Genomic DNA, 18,727 nt, shown 5'->3' on the forward strand with positions numbered 1-18,727 from the left:
AGGACTTGAAATCCATATTTTTGCCACTACATGATCAACAACTTTGTCAATTGTTATAGCAATATTTTGGTACGGTACTTAGATATTTCACTTAAAACAAAAACTGTTAATACAATGTCAACTGTGCTGTGTAAGAATTTTAAGATATGCTTGCAAAGTATATTTTCCTCATGTTTCTTTATAAAGCACTAGAGTAGTGCTCAAACCCAGAACAAGGTATTATGAAGGCATAACATTTGGGATTTTATCAGTCAAAACCTCACTCAACACCCTTCTACTATGACCATTAGAGTCTAGCTGCTTGGGACTACTCAAAAATAATCCATTTGCAGCAACAAAAGCAGAGAGGGCTGGGAAGAAAAATCAGCTTTCCTAGTTCTTGTCCCTCCCCATTTCTCCTTTCATCACACCCTTATTGGCCTTTGCTGTGCTTCCGGTCTCTCCCATGGCCTGATCAAATCAGACTGCTGCTTTCTTATCTGGTGATGGATGCAAAGTGCTAAGCTGCTGGCCATGATGAAGCTTCCATGCCCAGGCTTAGCCCTCTTGTGCTTCCCCATAGTTTGGTTTTGTCGTTTCACAGTTAGGTTTACTACTGAAAGAACTTGGAAGCATTACTGTATTCCAAGCTAAGCAGTTAGATATTGTGAAGGATCTTCGACTTCTGTGTTCCCGAGCAGATATCCTAGATCAGGGATTCTCAAACTTGGGTCCTCAGGTGTTATTGGACTTCAACTCCCATAATCCCCAGCCTCAGTGGCCTTTGGTTGGGGATTATGGGAGTTGAAGTCCAATAACACCTGAGGACCCAAGTTTGAGAATCACTGTCCTGGATTATTTCATCTTGTAATCTGTCCTTCATACTTTATAGTTAGTTCTGAGGTGCCTCAGAAATCCATTTTTAGTACAAAATGGGAACTGAGAGAGAACAGTGAAATGTAAAGTAATTACAGCAACTAAATCAGAATAGTAACTCTGAGGAGAAATTATTCTGTAGCTACACTCAGTGATATGTTGAAGCATGCATTAGAGAACATATGAATCTACTTGTAGGGGGATATGAGTGGCTGCAGGAGGAGGGCGCAGGATGGCCAGAACTGATTCTTCCCCTCTGTGTACATGTGGAAATGATCCCCATGTGCAGCCCTTATTCGGTATGTCAGCAGGAAAAACTGCAAACATATTGGCATACTAGTAGATTTTTCACTGTATAAAATGAGTGTCCACTGGGCCTGTAATCTGAACATCCAGTTCTGATAAATCTGTAAGACCACCACCCTCCAGGATTGAAGGGAGGCATCCGTACCCATTGTGACCCTCCCCTTGCAGTTCTAGACATTTCTGTCACTGGGAGGGAGAACCTTTCTTTTCTTCTTCTTTTTTTACAGGAACTGGAACCATGTGACATCAGCTGGAAACTGCTTGGGGATAGTTCTGGAATGAATTATAGCTCTCAACTAACCTCACATGGCTTCCCAGCTGGCCCTGCATGACTCTGGTTCCTGTAAAAGAGCCCCCCTCAGCACCAGATATTCAGAATTGCTTGGGGAGGACCAGGGTGGGAAAGTATCTATCGCTGCAGCACCATGGCGCCCTACGGAGTCATCAGAATTTTGATGTTCTAATGCACGGCCTAGCATCCGGTACAACTATCTCTGCTTTTAATATACATAACATTCCTTAAGAACTTCCCTCAAAGTTAGATTTAGGCTTTACCAGTACTGTTTTATGTTTTACACCCATCAGTGCAAAGCAGTTCACTTCACATCTTTAATTCTTAAACTGCTTTTTTGGCAGTGATGATATTCTTACTTTCTCACCTGAAAAATAACACTGAAAAAGCTGCTCTCTGAGAATGGCAAAGTTACACTGCATCAGGGAGGCAGTGTAAATACAATCCATTTCAAATACAGTCCAGCTCAGTATTTATAAAATGGCTTTCGACTGTTGCATACCTACCACACCCAAGTAGGCTTGAAGGATTTTATTATTGCTTCCTGGTTATCCTCTGCTGCAACCAGCTCTTTTGTAATACGTACGCATCTTAATTACATGATTGCAGTTTCCAAAAACAATTGGAATTGTTAAGACAGACAAAATGTATTTTATTATAACCAAAAGTCTGCTCAAAGAAAAACTTTATACTTTTTCAAATCTTGCCGTGTTCTTCAGTACACAACATCAAAAGTGTTATGCACAATGCTCAATAAAGCCACAGTTGATATATGTACTGTTCTGACTGAGAATCAGTTAATTGGTGTTTAATTTTATAATCAAATTGAGCTCTGAACAATTGGAATGAAATACCTGTTCAGAAGAGTACAGAATTTGGCCCATAGAATTATCATGCATCCCACGCAAAATTGGAATTTGATTCTCAGAACTTGTTCTTCATATGATGATTAAGAGAATTGGTCTTTTTCTTGCAGCATGCTCTTTACACAAGCATTATTGAAACTGCAGAAGCTTATTTGCAGCCTAATCAAAGTAACTTGTCAGAATGAAGGCACAGTTAAAACCACTTGTTTCCTGGAGCAAGTGCCAGTTGACCAAGCTGAGAGGCAAATGGTTGTGCCTGCTTGCCTTTTTATAATCTCTGTGTGTGTGTGTGTGTGTGTGTGTGTGTGTGTAGCTGAAGGCTGACAGTTGTAGCACTGCACTGTTTGCATGTAAGCAAAATACAACACAGTAGTGTAAGCTGTTTCCAGGAGAGGGCTGTGCACATTCACCCAGGCTGATAGCACGCACAATATTCAACTCCGTTTTCTCTGCCATGGGAATGGTAGCCCGATGTGGCTCCAGCCCTACACATATGTGTTTTGGTTGAACAGGAGTGTGTGTATGTGTGCATGCGCATGCACACACACCAAATACACACTGTCAGCAGCCAGCAGCAGTGTTCAGTGCTTTCCCCATGTTTCTCCACTGCACTTTTGTATGTGTTTTGCCTTTTCTCTCTCTGTCTCGAGGCAAGAGAGGAGAGAGAGCAAGAGCTGTCCCTTCCATGAGGCAGGGTTAGGCAGTGACCCTGAGCATGGTTTGAGGAAGGATACAGGGGGCAGCAAGTGCTTGCCCCTTGCCACCATGGACAACATTCCATGGGCGCCTCTGCTGCTTCCTCCTGCTGCCCATCCTCACCCCACTGGGGTGGACTATTTAATTTCCCTTCCTCATTCTGTGAAGGTATGCTTCTTCTCCTCCCCGCCCTCCCTACCGACAGGAGGGAGGAGCAGAGGTGGGGCTATAATAGGATGGATGGGTTCAAAGAACCTGTCACGCCCTGCATCTGGGACCTGCTGAGTTCCCCCCCCCCCCGGCTGGGACTCCTGCTGCTGCCAGCCACCTGCCGCCTCCTCCTTCGGCCTCCCAGGTCCATCCTCCTTCCGTCGGCTGGGCTTCCAGTTGATGGAAGAGGTGGTAGCCCGGGAGCTGGATGGCAGGAGGTGGAGGTGACCAGCGGCAGCAGTGTCAGCGGGGGTGCCGGGTGGGTGACCAGCTGGAGTGGGGAGGCACGTGAGTGGGGTGTGTGTGCACATGAGTGCACATGTTGCCATGAGTGGGGAGGCCACCCATGTTCACTATGTGAACATGAGTCCACTCTCCCCTTGCTATGCCCTTGGTAGGAGCACCTCTGCCATCAATACCTGACTCCTGTGGGAAGGAGCAGGAGTGGGGCTCGGGTGAGGGTGGAGAGGTCTCTGGGGATAGGGGGCTGCAGCTTGGCCAATAGGTGGCAGCAGTGCTGCAGCCACGACCAAGAAGGGTGAGGGGGGTGGAAGCAACAGGATGGAGGAGAAGCAGGAGTGCAGCTCAGGTGAGGGTGGGGAGATCTCTGCGGTGAGGGGAGCAATCAAGTACGAACGTGCAGATGCTCTAGAGCACGCAAGAGTTCCAGCATTGAAGCGGAGAGAAATAATGGCAGCGGCCAGGAGGCAGAGGTGGAGGGCCGGCGGGCAAAGCCCTGCCGGCAGAAAAAGGTGGGCAGATGGCGGGCAAAGCCCCGCCGGCCAGGAAGAGGAGACAGCGGCGAGAAATAATGGCGGCAGTGAGGAGGTGGGCATAGTCTAAGATAGTGATGTGCACGGACCGGTCCAGAGGCCATTCTACAGGCCTCCGGACTGGTCCGAGCATGGGCGGTTTGTGGTTCGGGGGGACTGGGGTGGAGGTTCCTTTAAGGGCGGGGGAGGGTGTACTTGCCCCTCCCTCTGCTTTTCCCCCTCCAGCGTGCCTTTTTGTTAGCAATTGGGGCGGCAGGATACCTCCCTGAAGCCTTTTGCAGCCAAAAGGGGGAAGGGGCGCAGGAAGGTATCCTGTTGCCCCAATTGCTAACAAAAAAGGCGCGCCGGAGGGAGGGGTAAGTACACCCTCCCCCGCCCTTAAAGGAACCCCCACCCCAGTGCCGGACCACAGCTCTGCGGTTCCGTGCACATCTCTAGTCTAAGAGTGCTTGTGTGCTGCTGTTGCTGCCTCTGTGGCCTGGCCTGCTGTGTACCTGCCCGCAGATGTGGGATAACATACTGTCTGCCTCAGGCAGCAAAATGTCTTGGACTGCCCCTGCATGCACAGTAGCAGAATAGAACAGGCTGGGCAGGTGTAAAGATTCCCAGCTCCCTGTTGCTTGATTAGCCTTCTTTTAGGGCTCCCATGTGGCTTGTCATTGGGAAAGGGGAGTTTGACATCACCTTATTCCCCTTCTCCCTGCCAGTTCTCACTGCCAGAGTCACAGGGCAACCTCCAGCTCTCTCCTAGAGATTCTGTTGCTCTCCTCTGCTGCCAGACCTCACCATTGGCAGAGCAGCCCTTAAATGGCTTGAGGCATGTTGTTCACCCTCCCTGTAGGGCAGGTTTCCCACCGGCAGTGCTCCCAGCCGCTGTGGAGATGCGCACTGCGACACCCCCCAAATCCTTACCTCTCCCTGGGCCGCCTCTCAGGAGTGCTTGTCCTCTGAGTCCGATGTCAGTCCGGGATGTCAGGAGGTATGCAGGTGGCTGCGGACGAGTATGTTGGACTTCCCGGGTGAGTCCAGTGGTTGCCGCTACAGGCAGCTCCTGACAGGACCAGGGATGGGCAAATGTCCACTAAAACTTTATAAGCCTGAATTATAGTGTCACTTTAAAAACATTTAAGAAATTTGTATTATTTTTGCAGCAAATTCTTAAATACAAAGCATCTAGTGATGCTTACATCTTTGCATCTAGCAATGCTCTTCTAATAAGCATGACCTACTATCTAAGACTTTACAAACTAAAAGCACATATTGCTTCATTCTGTAATGTAATGTGGGCAATATGATCCACTGTTTCTATTTTGTATCTGCTATTCAGAGAAACAATATTGCTGTTCTTCTACATTGTATGAAAAAGAAAATAAATTGTAGCTCAGTGTTCTAAAAATTTGTTTTTACTTCAGTATCAATAAAATTATTAAACCTCTTTAATACATTTCTCTTAACACTAAATGTTTTCATGATTTGTTTCTACTGATTAGTGCATTGTTCTGCAGAACTGAATTTGTTACCTTTGACATGGGTAGTAGGAGCAAGTCATGGTAGAATAAGGGTACGGCATATTATGGAATAATTTCAAGCCCAGGTTGCTAAATAACTTGGTTTACCTGTAGAAAATGGAAGTTTGAACAGTGTTCTTGTTTAGCAGAAGCTGTTGTTTAAAAGGCTGTCTTGAATGCCAAACCAAGGAACTGTCCAAGGACTACCGTATTTTACGGACTATAAGACGCTACGGACTATAAGACGCACCTTAATTTTAATCCAGTTTTTCAGAGTTTTAACATATTAAACTGTTAAAACATATAAGACGCTCCTGAATTTTGGCGGATATTTTTTGAGGAAAAAAGTGAGTCTTATAGTCCATAAAATACGGTAATATCAAAGAAGTGTGTGTGTATCTATCTATCTATATTATTAATTCTCCAAGACGGGCCATGCGTGGGGACGTGGCAGAAAGGAGGCAATTGGCTGACAGAGGGGGAGGAGGATATTGACTGACAGAGTTCGCAAGCAGAAGCACCCGATTGGGCAGTGGGGATTCCATATGCAGATAGGGAGGAGGAGCCTGTGATGGTTAAGGTCAGTTGGAATGCAACTGTTACTGGTCGGAAGATGTTCTTGATTGTAGAGGAGAGGAATCTATCTATATATAAAAGGAAAGCAGGCAGGGGTCTGCAAAAAGATGGGTTGTGAGGGAGGAAAGAGCCCCTTCAGGAGAAGGAGGCTGCCGTTGTGTGAATTAGATGAGGAAACAAGATGAACAAAATCTGTCAACTCAGGGAGGGAGAGAGAGAGAAAATGTTAAGGGAGGGGGAAGAAAAAGTGGGGAAGAGCAAGTGGAGGAGAGAGAAAGAAAGAAAAAGAAGGGAGGGCAAGGGATGGGCCCGAGCCTGTCAGCAGCCTGAGGGGAATGAGCGGCCATGGCAGCACTAGCAGCAAGGAAGGGCCCAGTCAACCACTGCTGCTGTTTGGGGCTACCAAGGTCATTGTCAGAGGGAGGCAGGCAGGCAGGCAAGTGATGGGCCCAGGCCTGTCAGCAGCCTGAGGGGAACGAGTGGCCATGGTAGTGGCAGCAGCGAGGAACGCTCGGTCAACCACTACTGCTGCTCCTGTGGGAAGGAGCAGGAGTGGGGCTCAGGTGAGGGTGGAGAGGTCTCTGGGGATAGGGGGCTGCAGCTTGGCCAATAGGTGGCAGCAGTGCTGCAGCCACGACCAAGAAGGGTGAGGGGGGTGGAAGCAACAGGATGGAGGAGAAGCAGGAGTGCAGCTCAGGTGAGGGTGGGGAGATCTCTGCGGTGAGGGGAGCAATCAAGTACGAACGTGCAGATGCTCTAGAGCACGCAAGAGTTCCAGCATTGAAGCGGAGAGAAATAATGGCAGCGGCCAGGAGGCAGAGGTGGAGGGCCGGCGGGCAAAGCCCTGCCGGCAGAAAAAGGTGGGCAGATGGCGGGCAAAGCCCCGCCGGCCAGGAAGAGGAGGCAGCGGTGAGAAATAATGGCGGCAGTGAGGAGGTGGGCAGACGGCGGGCAAAGCCCCACCAGCCGAGAGGAGGAGGTGGGAGGCGGCGGGATGGCCTGGGCCTGGCCCACCCACTGGGGTGAGGTGGTGGCAGCAGGCCTTGGTTTGGCCGCATGGAAGAAGCAGCGGTAGGCCAGCCTAGCCTGGCCAGCGGCAGCGAGACAGCCTGGCCTGGGGGGACAGTAGTGCGGGGGAACGGCCAGTGGGCCAGCCAGCAAGCCGGGCATGTCAGCATGGGGGGGATGGCTGGGCCCAACTAGAGGCACAGAAGCTCTGCGCCCGGGCCCACCAGTATATATATAATGTACGTAAGAAAAATTTCTAAGGCATACCTTTGGCTAATCCTGTGTGTGGCAGCTCTCACGAGAGTTTGTGAGTGAGCTGCCAGGAGGGGGAGAGGTAAGCAACAGAGGCAGCGGAGAAGAAAAGGCAAGCGGGCGGAAGGGAGAGAGAGCAGTGGGTAGGAAAAAGGTGGGCAGGGGGAAGGAAGCACCAGGCAGTGGCAGCGGCTGGCCAGACAGCCGGCCAGAGAGAGAAAACAGTGGGTGGGTGGGCAGGGGGAGATTAAGCGGCAGCTGGTCGGGGGGAGGAAGGTCCAGCGGAAGCACATGCCATCTCTAACCTGCGGCCTCCACTGCCAGCCAGCGGGAGAGCGCATGTCTCCTCCAACCAGCCTACTCACGAGAAGGATGACCAAGCAGGTGTGGGAGAGGGCAGCAAAACCTCCTCCTTTGGAGCAGCCTGCCACCCAAATGACTGGTCGGGCCGTACTCTGCGGGAGGAGGAGGGAAGAGGGCCGAGAACGGGGGGGGGCAAGAATGGAGGGAGAGCCGAGATCGGAGGGAGGAGGAAAAAGGGAGAATTAGAGGCGCAGATGCTCTGCACCATGGTCAGCTAGTATCATATAAATTCATAGGAAGTTGGGTAGATGGAACAAAGGAGAAAACAACCTCTGACTAGACAGTAAGTGCAATAGAATTTGGGGGCACTTCTGAATAAACCTGCTTAGGATTATGTTAGTGCATTTTAGATACGAATCTAAGCACGAGCCTCCCACAAGAACGTAGAGACAACTCCCTTTGTGATAGTTGTGAGTTTTCTGGGAAATTTTCCCATGCATTATCTAGCTAGGTATCAAAGTCAATGACATTGCTTGCTTCCAGCACTATTGCACTTAATATCTTTCCCCACGAATAGATACATTGCTATGTTTGCTACACACTTTGCTGTTCCCTTTGAGTGCTCCCAATGTGAAGCTATTCCAGTTTGAGTCGCCATTGTGTAACTTAATAGATTTTCTTGGCAAAATATTACCAAAAGGAAGGGAAATGGCGCCTTACATTGGCTCTGTGCCCAAGCTGGGGTGTAACTGCTCAAGAGTAATGTAGTCTGAATGCTGCCCATTGTTTTTAAGGGGGAGAGACCGGACATGCAAGGAAAAGAGGTTTTTTTAACAATGAAAAACAAACAAGTTTATCCTAAGGCTGGCACTCTGTACTAAAACTTTTGTGAAACTGATCATCAGGTTTCTAGTTGTTTGCCTTCTTCAGCTTGTCTTTCAAGTAGAAATTGCTGTGATGAAAGCAAGCAAAGTTCAAGCAGCATTCGTGAACGCAGAGCCTTTCTATGATTTAGATTTCACTACTTCTTCTTTTTTAGTATTCTTCTCTCTTTTTGTAGACCGAGCTGGAAGCATTAGCACTCTTGACTCTTTGGACTTTGCAAGGTATTCAGATGACGGCAACAGAGAGACAGATGAACGGTTGGCTGGTGAGTATAATTTGAGTGAAGACGGGAAATGAGCTTTAGTACAAACTCTGTTGCTTGAGGAATTTTTACTTGGTAGCAGCATTTGTAAACTTTCCCCCCCAGAACATATTTTTTCGCTTAATACAAATGGCCGTGTGTGTGTGTGTGTGTGTGTGTGTCTCGTTTTCTTTAAATAGAAACAAATTGGGTTTGCAGTATGATTTGCTGGGACTCCTTTTCAATTATGACTTTTATGTCACTGTAGTAATTGACACAAAACAGTTGGAGTAGAAGTCCTGTAGAAGACCACTTTTGTATTTAATTTTGAGTCAAATAAAATGCTGTTGAAGAGCTAAAGTTCTTTAAATTTGAAGGGTTTTGTATTTATTTTATTTATTTATTGTTAAATTTGTATATCGCCTTTCATTAAAAACAATCCCAAGGCGGTATAGACTAGTGGGTCTATAAAAAATGATTCCTTGTTGGCACTGAATGGCTTTGAGTGAATAGGATGACTTCATCAGTGTGACAAGTTGTAATTTTATAGACCTGAGTGAAACAGGTTATAAGTTATGATAATATTCAAGTCTGTGAGATTTAGAAATGCATTGAAAATCAATTACATTCAAACTAGAAGTTGAGACACAAGTCCTCAGAACATCTAATAGGTCAGCAGCTCAGAGTAGTACTTCATGGGCTGAATAATGCAGAACAAGCCATGAAATTGATATTGTCGCTGTATTACTTTTTGGCCACATGGGCTGCTTATTCAGAATGGTAGAGCAAATTATTTGTTCTGATGAAAAGCTCTTCGTGATGGTTGCAAAAGTGATAAACACACACCTAGATAACAGTTCTTGTACAGTAGTTTTGATTACCTGCCAGATATCTTCTAAAAGTCTAGTTTGACCATAGCTCAGTGGAGAAAGCAGAATTTGGCAGATTTGCGTTTGTTTGATATTCTTTGACATAAACTGCTGTCAAATTTAATAAAACTTGTTCAAATTCCTGGGTTGCAAGATCAAGATACAAGGCCACTTTTCTTTTGCTTTCGTACGATCAGATGCTTGAAACGTCTTATGTGTAGACTGAGTGTCATTGCAATATGTTTTTGTCTCCATGTTACAAGTATTATCTATCTTTGAGCATTCAGCTAATATCTCATTAGAGTTTAAATTCTTTTTAAATACTTAAATATCCTGAAGACTTACATACTGGATACCATTTACTTTTCCTCTGTGGCCAAATTCTATGATATTTATAAAGTTTCTCAACCTTCACTTTTGAATGCAAGACTGTTGAAAAGCTGTAATGTTTTTGAAAGCCCCTTGATATTAGGCTTTTAATGGGGGTATGTTAAAAGCAAAATCTGCATGACCTGATGGGGTGTGTGTGTGTGTGTCCTGCTTGGTAGAAACCTGGGGGAGATGTTAGAACTAATTGTGCTGCTGAAAAGAAATAATTTAGTTATGGTTCTGATATCAGCGTAATTATGTTTTCTGGCATTCCAAACAACACCTTCAGCCCAAGATCTGCCTAGTTATGTCAAATCAATATGTACAATTCAATACCTTCGTACTACTGCCTTCCTAACTCATTACTTTTCTGATCCACTATTTCCCTGCAGCTTATTTGCTGCAGCTCCTCTCCATGGTCCCATTTTCAAACAATACAGCCCCTCATATTTAGATTTTCTTGATTTTTCCTCCCAGTCTCACTTGAGCTACCTTTTCTGTCAGATCCCTCCCTCCTACTCCCATTCTTTCTTCTGTCACCCTTCTATTTGTATCTCCTAGCCATGATCTCTATCTTGTGGAACCTCTTCCTACTTAACTTCCCCAGCCCTTTTTCCTGATGAGGGTTACCATATTCAAGCTCTTCAAATCCGGGCACCCTAAGTTGCATATTATATAAATAGGCTTGCAAATAATTTGCATATTAAATTAGGTGGTGCACTTTCCAGTTTACTTGTATTTGTTCTGGATATCTACCAACAATCGTTGGGGGAAGACCTCTTTGCCTAACCATTTTCCTGAGCATTAAATACACAGACTTTATATCCCAACACTTTCTAATATAGAAATTCAGTTTTTAATCTTGTCCAATGAGCTGTGTGTAGTGCTGTCATGGATTTCTCACCAACTGCAGACTGCCATCCCACTCCATTTCTCAATACCTGAATACACTATTTATTGGTGAAGGAATATGCTATTTATTGGTGAAGGGCATGATAATTAAAGCTCCTGCTGAGGAGCAGTGCTGACTCTGACTGCATTTGCATTCCCACTAAATTCTACAATTGACCCTAACAAACTGGCACTAGGGATTAAGGCAGGCATCACCAAACTGCGGCCCTCCAGATGTTGCTGAACTACAACTCCCAGCATCCCTAGACACAATTTTTTGTGGCTGGGTATGCTGGAAGTTGTAGTTCAGCAACATCTGGAGGGCCGCAGTTTGGGGATGCCTGGATTAAGGCTTTCATGCTTAAGCCTTCTCACGGTCATCATTTACATCCTGAGATAAATATATAAAATTTAACACCAAAATGACTATTATAACTAAAATGCCCCCCCCCCCCCATTTTAAAAAGAACAGGGAGCAGGGAGAATTCATAGTGACTTAACAAAAAATTAACACACACAAAACAAAATAATATCTATAGAAAATAAATGAAGACTATGCTAAGTTTGACATATTAACAGCAGCAATAGGGGAAAAAATGCACAGCTTTTCAGTTAAGGCTGCAATTCTGTACACACTTACTTGAGAGAAGATCTGATTGAAACCAGCAGTACTAACTTCTAAGTAGGCATGAATAGAATGGATGGCACTATAAAGCCAAAGACCTTAAACATTACAATACGCAGCCTAGTAGACAGTGATTTTCATCAAATTCAAGCTGTCCTCTCAACTGCTCAGAGATCCCCTGCTGATAACATTCCTCAAGGGATTACTTATTGTGAACCTCTCCCAGCCAGCCTCCTGTGCTCTATCTTGAAGCCCAGCAGTTGAACAGAGTAGTAACTGCACATTTTGCTCCTTAACTTCACTTCTACGAGAGCTTAGCTTTTTTTTAAAAAGAAACGAAAGAAAGCTGGGAATCTGGGCAGGCTAAGCAATCCGGGTGACTTGCTTAAAATCCGGGTACTACGTGGAAATCTGGGGGAGATGGCAACCTTATTCCTGATACCACCTTTGCTTTTGTTCCCCTTTGCCTCTTAAGTTTTTGTCCCTAACTTCCACCACAACTTTTTGTTCCTCATTTCCAGTCAGACTGATGACCTCCCTCCGTTTTGTCACTATCAGTTCAAAATACTATGCAGAAGTACAGCAATTTATTTGGCATCTACTTTCTTACCCATTTCTTACAAGTCTTGTGAGACCTGGGATCAGAGTCCAAGGTCTCACAAGACTTGAAAAGCCTGGGACGGATAATGAAGCTCAGGCCAGTCAGTGAGGTGAGCCGGCTCTCCGAGGAAGTTGTTCCTCATGCCACCTCTGCACTGCTTCCATCACTCCCCCAGCCTGAGGGGATGTTGTATTCTATCCCTGTTGCAAGGAGAAAGAGGGCAGCGCTTGAGTGTGCAGGCAGGCAGCATTGCTGTCACCACGGGGAAAGAGGCCAGTACTTGAGAGCGCTAGGCCACGGCTGGCAATTGGCCCTTTGGTAGTCCCTGATCTACAAGGGATGTTTCCTTAGCAGGGAGAAAGGCCAGCACTTAGAAGAAACCCCAGCAGAGAGAGAGGCCAGCGGTGGATGTTGCCTTTGCATGGGAAAAGGCCAGCGCTCCTTTTCTTCTTTCTCCCCCTCACTCAAAAACTGCAGATACGTGAGCCCCTTACCCACAGTTAATGAGGCCTGTCTTCTATTTTGAAATTGCAAATAATGGAACTGCGAATAAAGGGGGTTCTCCTGTACAAGCAATGTAATATGGCATTGCCTTAACAGTTCAACAGCCCCCCTCCCTTGAGCTCTCATGGACAAGAATCTATTCCTGAAATGTTCACAAACCCACACATCACCATTTCTTCTTTCTCTTCTTGGTTTATCACATGAACACTTTTGGGGGGTGGTTGCCTCCAGGGCCAGTGAGCTTTCAGGTGTTTTCTCAGGGGTGGGGAATAGCCACTATGTACATCTATGTACTAAGAGCATGATATATACAAGTGTCATCTTTGTTGTGAAGAGTTGACTTCTGCTACAAATTCTAGAACAGAAGTCCTATTAGCTGATTTTAGTAAAAATAAATCCTGTGGTGCCTTAAAAGGCTAACATTTATTGTGGCACAAGCCTTCAAGTATTAAAGACTGCTTTATCAGAAGGCTCTGATAAAATGGCGCTTAATCCACAAAAGCTTAGGTGGCAATACATTTTTTTAAAATAGGTTTTAAAAGTTGCCTCAGAACTCCTTTTGGGTTTTCATTAATGCTAAAGTCAAAAATAAAAAGCAGCTTCAGAATAGAAGATCTATTCCAACGTGTTTCAAATGATAATGTTTTCAAGGAATATTTTTACTGGAAGAGATACTTTCTTTCAAGAAAGTCCTAGGCAGTTTCTTGCAAGAAAGTACTTCTTCCAGTAAAAATATTCCTTGAAAACATTATCATTCGAAACGCATTGGAATAGATCTTCTATTCTGCAGCTGCTTTTTGTTTTGTTGTTGTAGCTATCTCAGCTGACATTGATCCTTTATATAATTTGGTTAAAGTCAAAAACCCAAATAAGCAGGTATGAAGCCCTGGGCATTAAAGGAAAAACTTCTGCTTGCCTTTGCAGGGCTTTTTCCCTGATTCCATTGCTTGTAATAAAAACATTGGCTACCTTTTTTCTTACTGGGTCCTGTTTTTATTGCGACTATATGATAGTATTGGTATACTGTTGAGCTTTTTAAAAATGTCAGAATGCCGAAAGAGAAACCATGCAGCAGAGTAACTGTTTTAATGAGAAAATCAAGTCACAATGGTGGTACAGTATATTTCTAAGTCATAATAATTAGGTAATGAAATACTTTGCCGTCTGACATGGGCTTGTGTGATATGGGTTTTCTGGCTTTCTGTGCCTTCGGTTATTGTCTTGCTGTTGAACTCAGTCCCATTAATGGAATCCCCGAACTTCCCTACAGTTTGTGTTCTTGCTAATTTTTTTTAAACATTTTTTATGTTACAGGGCATTTCTGATCTGCAATTGTTCTGTAACCAAATGTTTTTATATCTTCTAAAGAATGAACCTTGCTCATTCTTGTTAAATTTTAAAAAGCCTAGGTTAACCAAATTGTGTTAATGCTTGCTGTTTATATAGAATTAGTTAATATAGAAAGTATCTTAAATGTTATTGGACTTTGTTGCACAGAAATATTTGCAGATCAGCATTGCTGACTGGTACAGAATTTTTCCACACTTCCTCATCAGATCCTCAGTTGTGCTTTGTATTTCTGCAGTAGAATTCTGTGCATCAAACAAATTACTTCCATGTAGTGGATGTGATGTACTCTAGCTACCCTTCTGTTTTTGAAGAAGAAGAAATGCAAACTGAGTGAATCTTTTTTCCATACATTCTTGAACAAAAAGGTTACTGGGTAACACAAATTCATCAGTAAAATGCAGTTCATCTTTGTAGTTCAAAGGTGAGAAAAAGCCATGTAAAAAGCTAGCCTTTTTTTTGGTCACAGTAGTCTATATGACCTTTTTGGACATTCCAGTATAATGATTTCCAGCAACCTTCTGAAAAAGATAACCTCCTAAGTAGTAATTGCTCAGTTTCTTCATATTTATGATCAAGGTTTATAATCTGACTGCCTATCTCCAAACCAGTTACACAACCCCTTAACTACAGTATGTCAGTACTATATGGGTTCCAGTTTAAGGATATTTGATACACTGGATTAATTTGTTATCACTCTGAGCGCCTGTGGCAGAAAAAGTGATTCATAAATGTTATATGTCACCTTGCCTAAACAGTGGGGGCAAATGTTCTTGTTTGGAAAAAATAGTGACAGGTTTCCCCCCAAAAAAGATTGCAGTAGCATGATGAATATCCATGTGGTAAACTGCTCCATACAAACAACTGCCAGATGGAGTGACTTAAAGTGCCACATAGTGGCAGTGATGGTTGTAATCTGTCACTGCAGCTAAATCCATGCTGTTTCCAAGAGTTCAGTTTAATCAAATTCACCTTGGTCTCTCAAAGCAAGACACCCTTAGGTTCATGCTTCTTTAAATTGCAAATATTAGTGTGGATAATGCTTTGTAGGGAAAGTCCCTCAAGCTTTCCAAATAAAGTAGAGGGGGTGCAATACTTTGCTAAAACCTATAGCATTCCTTGTCAGACAGCTTAAGTTATTAATTAATATTTGATTTTAATTATGGAAAATGTTCACCAGTTTGCTTCAGTCTAACTCTGCTGCATGTGTTCATGAGTTCCATAAAAAATGCATGCTTTGTCTTTAATATAAATTGTATTTTATTTTCACACCCATCCTTGCTTTTTTATATTTCATTTTTGTTTCCCTACTCTTGGTTGGATGCCTGTATATGTTTAAACCAAATCCTTGTCCAGTCCTGGAGTTTGAACTACGGAAAGCAAAGGAGACCATTCAGGCCCTCCGAGCCAACCTGACTCAGGCTGCAGGTGGTGTACATAAACCTTTTCCTTAGTTTTTGTATTTTGACAAAATAGAAGTCAGTGATGCCTTACAAAATAGACAATAAAATATTTTTATGTATTGCTGTTTGCAGAAAATGAAGTTCCTTTGCAGGAACGGAGAAATTACAAATCAAGTCCTGAAATTCAGGTAGGCAATTAAAGAATCTTTATTTGTCATTATCATATACCACTTCTGCAATTCCATTTCTACACAATTAATTTGGATCCAAAGACATTCAGCCTGTTTTGATTGAGAGGTTGTTAAAATTTTGTGTGAGCAGGACATTTTTACCCCCCACCCTCCATTGCTGTCCTAATATGTCTAGGGGTCATAATAGAATAGGTATTTTAATGAGACTGAAGTTTAAACCTTTTATAACTGTCTGTTCTTGTTCCTAGGAGCCAATTAAACCTCTTGAAAAAAGAGCTCTAAACTTCTTAGTCAATGAATTTTTATTAAAGAACAGTTACAAGCTTACTTCAATAACTTTTTCAGATGAAAATGATGATCAGGTAAGCTTGAAGGACGATCTTTTTATAGTTTGCTAATTCTGAGTATTCCCCTCACTGCTTTGCAGTGGCCTTGTTAATTCTTTTGCACAGTTTCCAGTGACTTGTGGTGGTGGTTAGTTATAAGTTTATTCGGTCATTGACCAGCAAACAGTGGTGGTTCTTTCTCCAGTTTGTCCCACTGTAGAACAGCAGGGACAGTTGTGTGAGAGAGATGTAGGATTATTGTTCTTAGGAACATAGGAAGCTGCCATATACTGAGTCAGACCATTGGTCTATCTAGCTCAGTATTGTCTTCACAGACTGGCAGCAGCTTCTCCAAGGTTGCAGGCAGGAATCTCTCTCAGCCCTATCTTGGATGTGCCAGGGAGGGAACTTGGAATCTTCTGCTCTTCCCAGAGCAGCTCCATCCCCCTAAGGGGAATATCTTACAGTGCTCACACTTCTAGTCTCCCATTCATATGCAACCAGGGTGGACCCTGCTTCGGTAAGGGGACAAATCATGCTTGCTACCGGCTCTCCTCTCCTTGTCACAATAGGTAATAAGACACAGGGTAATGTTGGTGGTCAGGCAGCAGCTGATGGTCCACATTCACTGGAGGGCACACTTGGCTGATCCCTGAATCCCCAGTACTTAGTAGCATGAGTCAGCTGACAGACTCCTACAACTGCTGCCTTTGCCTGACAGACTCCTACAACTGCTGCCCATCAATCCATGAGAATATTCCCCCAAAGGCCCTTCAGTCATTGCAGGGCTTAGGGTGTTCTACCATTGGCCAACAGGAAAGGTGGGAGAAGGAGGAGCTGCTATATGAGTCTCTTGGCCAAGAGACTTGTGTGATAGCTCCTTCATCCTTTCCAGTGGTTAATGGGGGAGAAAAGATGTGGCAGAATTTCCTCCTGCCCTCTGAAAGTGGAAGGGGGAGGAACTGCCACCACCAATACCAATGCTGCTGCCAGCTTCCCTCCAAATTCTCTAGTAAGCTGGAAGGATTGAAGGCCCAATTATTGAGGACACAGTTTAAGATGGCTTCCCACAAACTTTCCCCATCGCTGGTAATATATAATCATGTTCTGCACTGGTTGAGTAAAATGGTGTCCGCAACAGTCTCTTATACACTAGGAAAGAAATATAATGCTGCCAGCATATGCACACACTGACATGTATTCTATCCAAGTTACACCATGCAAATAGATTAGTTGCTTATGACCTCTGAATCAGAGCATCTTACCAATAACGTCTCTTCCCAGTTAATAGCTCATGGTTTGGGTAGACAATTTTTGAGGTTTCATGTTCTCCCTTAAGGCTGTATTGCATGGGCCAACAGAAGTTGAGGGACACTTTGTTTATGAAAAGCACCCTTGTAACTAAGTAGTAGGTGTTCCTGCAAAGTGGTTGAATATGTTTATTAATATAATGCAGCAATTAATGTGCATGTTGTGTTCATTCTTATACTTGCATTATTAAGTTACATTGAATAGATACACTTCTGTACTAATGAAAAATAACCTATTCAGAATCCTGGAATCTTAAATCAATACAGATAGTTATTTTACCATGTATCTGTACTTGCCCGTGTGAGAAAAGAAGGGCCATGAATGTTTTGCTTCTGCCCTTCTGAAGGATTTTGAGCTGTGGGATGATGTAGGACTGAACATCCCAAAGCCTCCAGACTTGTTACAGCTCTACCGTGACTTTGGGAACCACCAAGTAACTGCAAAAGATGTAGTGCATATAGCAGTTGGCACAGAAGAGGATGAATTGGAAGCAACTACTCCAATCCTGGAGAACATTCCTATGTTTGGAACACCAGAATCAATAGAGGTAGCCAAGTATAATTCACTTTTGTAGGTTTAAAGCTTGGTATCAAAATTCAGTGTAGCTCATTACTTTTTTCCTTGTTTAGCAGTTTGTAATGATACAGAAATTGGAAGATCAAATTAATGCATTAAGCTCTGAGAAGTGGTCTCTGCTGGAACAGATGCGAAGACTTGAAAGGTTGGTAATGCAGTATTGCAGACTATGGTCTTGTTTAGAGAATTGGGAGTCTTGTAGCAGCACATATCTTTTAAAAATTCCTTTGCCACTGCTGAAACAAATGCACCACCAAATATTTAATAGGCTCTTAAAGAAATATGTAAATAGTAAGACTTTTGATAGAATATTAAGTAATGTGTCCTTTTTGTTCTAGTGGGGAAGTTAGGCATGCCTAATATCTGAATTGTGTCTCAAAATGCTCTGTATTGAACAGGGCATATGTTGGGTTAAGTTGCTTACAGTATGTGCCAAAACGGACCTGTTTTAGTTGTTTTTCAAGGCAGTTGATACTGTAGTGAATTCTCAGCTAGGGACATTAATTTTATATTAAATATCAGTCATTGGTAATTATATATGAAAAATATGACATGCCTTTCAGTTCCATTTCTTCCTGTCTCTTTCGCCATCCATTGTACCACAGCAGTTTTCTGAAACAGCCCCAAAACTAAGTCAGAAGTTCAGATGCTGTGAAATACTGCCCTGCCATTACTGCTGCTACATGCTCAGTGTACCCAGTCTAGGGCCTACCCCTTGTCTCTCACATCTACACCTGTTGAAGCTCTTATTTTATCCCACTCTGACCTTTGAACTCCATACTGAACACTATTATACCATGGCCATATATGTATTCCTCACTCATAACACTGTTGTCACCCAACCACATAAGGTACTCTTAGCTGGTAGGATTAAGATATCAAGCTTAGCAACCTCTGAGCTGACTTCAGCAATTACTATAAGTGCAACTTGTGTACTCCTATT

At 43.8% G+C, this 18,727-nt stretch overlaps 1 protein-coding gene across 5 annotated transcripts in view; it reads left to right on the forward strand.

Moving 5' to 3' along the window:
- Positions 1-18,727, forward strand: part of RELCH (RAB11 binding and LisH domain, coiled-coil and HEAT repeat containing) — a 105,779-nt gene that overhangs the window by 4,227 nt on the left and 82,825 nt on the right. For 3 of the 5 annotated variants that reach the window (XR_008305738.1, XM_053243838.1, XM_053243837.1), the window contains exons 2-7: positions 8,706-8,795; positions 15,334-15,405; positions 15,513-15,568; positions 15,820-15,933; positions 17,555-17,755; positions 17,838-17,929. Coding sequence is in view for 4 of the 5 variants with exons in the window: in XM_053243838.1 (XP_053099813.1) it covers positions 8,706-8,795; positions 15,334-15,405; positions 15,513-15,568; positions 15,820-15,933; positions 17,555-17,755; positions 17,838-17,929 (625 nt within the window). In the remaining variant the exon portion in view is untranslated. The remainder of the gene's footprint in view (positions 1-8,705; positions 8,796-15,333; positions 15,406-15,512; positions 15,569-15,819; positions 15,934-17,554; positions 17,756-17,837; positions 17,930-18,727) is intronic. The other 2 variants (XM_053243839.1, XM_053243840.1) reach the window with 2 other exon arrangements.

The sequence above is a fragment of the Hemicordylus capensis genome, chromosome 4 (assembly GCF_027244095.1).
Source record: "Hemicordylus capensis ecotype Gifberg chromosome 4, rHemCap1.1.pri, whole genome shotgun sequence".
NCBI classification, from domain to species: domain Eukaryota; kingdom Metazoa; phylum Chordata; class Lepidosauria; order Squamata; family Cordylidae; genus Hemicordylus; species Hemicordylus capensis.